This window comes from Cyprinodon variegatus, unplaced genomic scaffold, assembly GCF_000732505.1.
Source record: "Cyprinodon variegatus isolate N-32 unplaced genomic scaffold, C_variegatus-1.0 Scaffold842, whole genome shotgun sequence".
Taxonomy (NCBI): domain Eukaryota; kingdom Metazoa; phylum Chordata; class Actinopteri; order Cyprinodontiformes; family Cyprinodontidae; genus Cyprinodon; species Cyprinodon variegatus.
The window spans coordinates 243,570-248,677 of NW_015151295.1; the positions used below are offsets into that span (position 1 = coordinate 243,570).

Here is a 5,108-nt window from a genome sequence, read left to right on the forward strand (position 1 = left end):
CGTTATTATATGACCGAAAAAATTGGATTGACAGATGACCGTTGATAAATGATTGACTGAATTTAGGTGTTCAGGCTGACGTATAACTAACTGGCCTGCAGAAGATAAGGGCAAAAAACACAGATTTTAGGACAATAAAATTTAAGTTTTCTCAATTTTAAGACAATATCGTCTGATAAAGAGTACACATGATGTGATATTTAAATCTGATTTCCCTACGACTTAAATGTTATCATAATTTTAAGAGGCTGTTATAGACTCCTCTACACAAGAAAAGTCTGTGTATAAATAGATGAAGGCATTCATCTTTATCACAACAGGCAACTTTAATTAGTATAAGAGATAAAAGGAAGTTAGAAATACTGTAAATCATGTTGCTGGTGAAGGAGGTTCCAGGGCATCCAGGTCATAGTCATTGCAAAAAAAGAAAATTACAAACAACTTTGGAACTGAAAAAGCTTCCTGGATGGGAAGTGAAATGCCTTCAAACTTGGAAACTAAGTCCAGTGGATAAATTTGAATTTTCTTTTCTTTTTTTTGGAGTAAATCATGTTAACAGGACAAACTACATCCTGAAAACAAATATCCAACAGTACGGCTTCAAACTGAGAAAGAGATTCCTAAAATAACTGAACTTTATTATAGAAATAGACTGAGTAGATCTATATCATGGATCAGGCAGAGAACATTCTAAAAACAAAACAAAACAAACTAAAAACAGGATCCTAAACATATATAGTTCTGCAGGATTTTCTATGGAAAAAAAAAAGTCATAAAACCTTTACGTTTGGTGATCTTTGCCTACATTTTTTTTTTGTTTTTGCATCCTAAAGGGCTGCTTATCCTCCTGCAGCAGTGTGTCGCAGTGAGATTGTCGCAGATATTTTTTGATCTATGTCCAATATTGAAGCGTGGTCTTCGCTATGTTATTCCACGCCACAACGCAAGAGGGCCAATCAGGAACTAGCGGGTCTAGATACGACCGAGGCGGTGAGGAAATGGGGGGAATATCTGTGTTCACTGCAACACAGAGACGACCTGGTTTCTGAGTATAAACCAGCCTTAGGAGGGGAATGGTATCCTAGTGGTTAGAGGACTGAGCTTGGAAACCTGAGTTTAAGCCCCACTCCCACAGTCTGCCACAGTGGCGCCCACTGCTCCCCAAGGTGGATGGGTTAAATGCACTGAGTGAATATCGTTGCTCTGTATTTGTGACAGTGTAATGACAATAAAACACAAGGGGAAAAAAAAAAGCAACCAGGGCAGGCTGTAGATATGACCTCCCTGAATGATTAAAGTAAAATAAATGGAAACAACAGGTTATTTGAATTTATAGCTTTTCATTGGTCTTTCCGTTTTGAAGGTTTTATTGCTAAAGTTAAGATGTGACCATCAGTTACCCTTCAGACCAGCGTTCATTAATGTTTCAACGAGAAGTGATTCATTTCAGAGGGAAACATTTTCCATCACAGGTTATTCATTTCAGCTGAAACCTTTCAGCAGGTTTGGGTGAAAACAGAACAGGATTAACAGACTTTCCCTTCCGGAGGAAAATAATGGAATTTACTTTCTAGATTTTTACCATTATTACGAGACAAACGATTATTTTTATGATGAAAGTTTTTTTTACTACTAATTCATGATTTTTGGCCCTTTGAAATTTAAGAAAAGGCAAAAAAATATTTTGAAATTTGAGTATTAATATTAGCCAAAACATTGATAGCACTTCTTTGGAGAGACGGACAGTGGCCTGATAGAGGAATCAGAGGAATCAAAACACATCAATCATTAACAATAAAAAAAAAAAAAAAAGCTAGAAATTTGGGGAGCCATTAAAGGTATAGAGGACGATCTTTTATTTGTTGGTGGATCATTTAAATAAAACCCACTACAGTAACAGCCATTCAAAATGGCCCTTCCAGCCAACTTCCCGCCGATGGCCTTCCTCAGGGCGTGCATATTTTTTATTCTGACTCCAACCTTTCACTGAATTACAGGGTCTGACCAAGAGATGAAGCTTCTCTTTAGATTTTAATGTCCACAAATCATGACAGAAAGAATATTTTACCACAAAGATTGATGTTTAAAGAAGAAATTGTAGAGAACCAGCCAAGGATCCATCGAGGAAAGTGGGGAAAATTTGTAAGGCTACAACTGTATATAGTCCCTGCTCTATATAGTGAAGAGAAACTTTTAATAGAGCGTGCACGAGGAGAAACGGGCTCGTGCACGCACTCCCATTTTTTTTTTAATTGGAGAGGGCGGGTCTTTAAAAAAATTCTAGAAGAATCTCAACAATACCTTCAATTAAACAGTCAGCAAGAAAGGATTAAACAAACATGAAAGGATATACTGAATTATCTTTTACATTTTCCATAATTATGTTATTTGTATTTAACATATTTTAATTGTGTGTAACTGATTTATTTAAATGAAATGTATATATGGTTGGAAAAAATGTTTTAACAAGGTAAAACTAGGATTCTGTTGGTGTTTATGGCACCCTCTGGTGTTGGAGTAAAGCTACTGCAGATTGTTTACATGTGAAGCTGGAGGCTCATGGCACTAAAATATTGAATCCAGTTGGTCACAGATAAAAGCTAAAGATGGCTCACATCTTTTCTTAAAACGAGGTAATGGCCCAACCCTGATGTGGACAGATGTTGACAGCGCTTACGCTCCGCTCTCACCTCTCCTCCTCATAAATGGGCACCCGGGTGTATCCGCTCTGCATGATCTCCGACATGGTGGAGAAGTCGAGGACGGCCGAGCTGGGCAGCATGAAGCAGTCCTTCAGAGGAGTCAGGATGTCCTCCACCGTCTTGGTACGCAGCATCCCGCGGCTGAACTCCTCCTTCACAAACTCACTGCCAGGAAAACACACATTTACAGCAAACATTTGGTTTCTCTCAAAGAAGTTCTAGATCTTTCCAAGATCAAGTCTGAACCTTCCAGTGATTTAATTAAATTCAAATGTTTCACTATTTTCAAAGACAAATAGAATTTTGTGTTCTCTCTGTGTCACTGAAATGTACTTTTCTTTTTTTGCTCTCATATAAAACACCTTTTCCATTGTGGTGCCACTAATTTGTGATATATAATGTAACCAAATTTAGGTTTGTAAAGGGCAGGAGGCAGTATTATGTTAATATGATTAAAAACAATTACCACATTACAACTATAAAGCACACCTCACTATGAGCCAAACCCACAATTTTAGTTTTATTAAACTGGAAACATACATATATTTTCAGAATAAAGTCGTAACATTAGGAGAATACAGCTGTATTATTACGACAATGAAGTCATCATACCACAACCTGTTTCAGAAAGAAAGCTTCGAGCTCCGACCCGCATATGGCGGCCGACCAGCTCCACCAATCAGCAACCTGAGTCCTTTGACCTGCTGCCCAGTTTGATGCTGCTGCTAAAAGTCCATAGAAGTATAACTTCACATAATGCTCCACATTCCTCATTTTAGGGAAGAAAGTGCTTCTTGTAGGAGCTGTCATAAAATACATATTGTTTCTCGTAATTTACCAACTATTCACTTAATATTACGACTTTATTCTTGTAATTTTATTCTCATAATGTTACGACTTTATTCTTGTAATTTTATGACTATTCTTGTTACGACTTTATTCTCGCAATGTTACGACTTTATTCTTGTAATGTTACGGCTTTATTCTCTAATGTTCAGAGTTCGTTTTCGTAATGTTCCGACTTTATTTTCGTAATGTTCCGACTTTATTTTCGTAATGTTACGGCTTTATTCTCGTAATGTTACGGCTTCATTCTCTAATGTTCCGACTTCATTTTCGTAATGTTCCGACTTTATTCTCGTAATGTTACGGCTTTATTCTCGTAATGTTACGGCTTCATTCTCGTAATGTTACGGCTTCATTCTCGTAATGTTACGGCTATATTCTCTAATGTTACGGCTTTATTCCCTAATGTTCCGACTTCATTTTCGTAATGTTCTGACTTCATTTTCGTAATGTTACAACTTCATTCTCATAATTTTATTGCTTTATTCTCATAATGTTTTGACTTTATTCTCATAATGTTATGACTTTATTCTCTTAATTTTATAACTATTCCCGTTGCGGCTTTATTCTCATAATGTTACGACTTTATTCTCGTAATGTTATGACTTTATTCTCTTAATTTTATGACTATTCCCGTTGCGACTTTATTCTCGTACTGTTACGACTTTATTCTCGTACTGTTACAACCTCATTCTCGTAATATTACGACCTTATTCTCGTAAGGTTACAAGTTATAATAAAAGAAAAAAAATCTCTAGCCTGGCCCTTATACTCCACCATAACTAACCACACTGAGCTACAAGCTGCTGATATCTACTGAACTGTCCTCCACCAAACCTGCAGGGGGAGCTCTAGATATCACCCCTGGAGTAAGGACGAAGAAGAATGCTAGCTGCCGTTAGCTTGTTGACTCGCAGCAGTAAGAGCTTCTAATGAAAGACGGGGCTTTTTCAGCTCTTTATTTCAGTTCTGCAGGAGTTGAGCCCAGGCTCTTCATTAGTTCAGCAGCTTTAATGCGGAAAATAAATGTCAAAATGTGTAAATTTGGGACATTTGTTCTCTACAATGAGGAGATATTTGATTCCAAGAATGATAAATCTGGAGTTTCTCGGGGAAAAAAGCTGGAGTTCACTAAAGCTGGAGCTGAAGCTTATACATGTATACATGTATTTTATTAATACCACTGAAAGGAAAAAACGTTACAACTTACCCAAACAAAAATGAGCATTACAACAACAGCGACTGAATAAAAATATCCCACCCAAAAGAAATTTATATACTGCTGAATTCAAGCTGAAAGTGATTGAATATGCAGTGGAAAATGGCAATAGGGCAGCTGAACAACAGTTTGGATGCGGTGAAAAACTGGTTTGGGATCAGAGAAAAGCAGAGTAATGATAGTATTAATGATAGCAGTGGTGATATTTAAAACAACCAGGGCGGGCAACAGGGTAACTGGCGCGTTATCACTGCTTCTCACACGCTCGTTCATGAAATGAAACAATGCGGTCTTCCAGCAGTAGCCTACCACGCTCCAGTTATCAGAACACGGATTCCATG

At 37.4% G+C, this 5,108-nt stretch overlaps 1 protein-coding gene across 2 annotated transcripts in view; it reads right to left on the bottom strand.

Moving 5' to 3' along the window:
* Positions 1-5,108, bottom strand: part of cnnm3 (cyclin and CBS domain divalent metal cation transport mediator 3) — a 34,307-nt gene that overhangs the window by 19,834 nt on the left and 9,365 nt on the right. For both annotated transcript variants that reach the window (XM_015397175.1, XM_015397176.1), the window contains exon 3: positions 2,691-2,867. In XM_015397175.1, the coding sequence (XP_015252661.1) occupies positions 2,691-2,867 (177 nt within the window). The remainder of the gene's footprint in view (positions 1-2,690; positions 2,868-5,108) is intronic.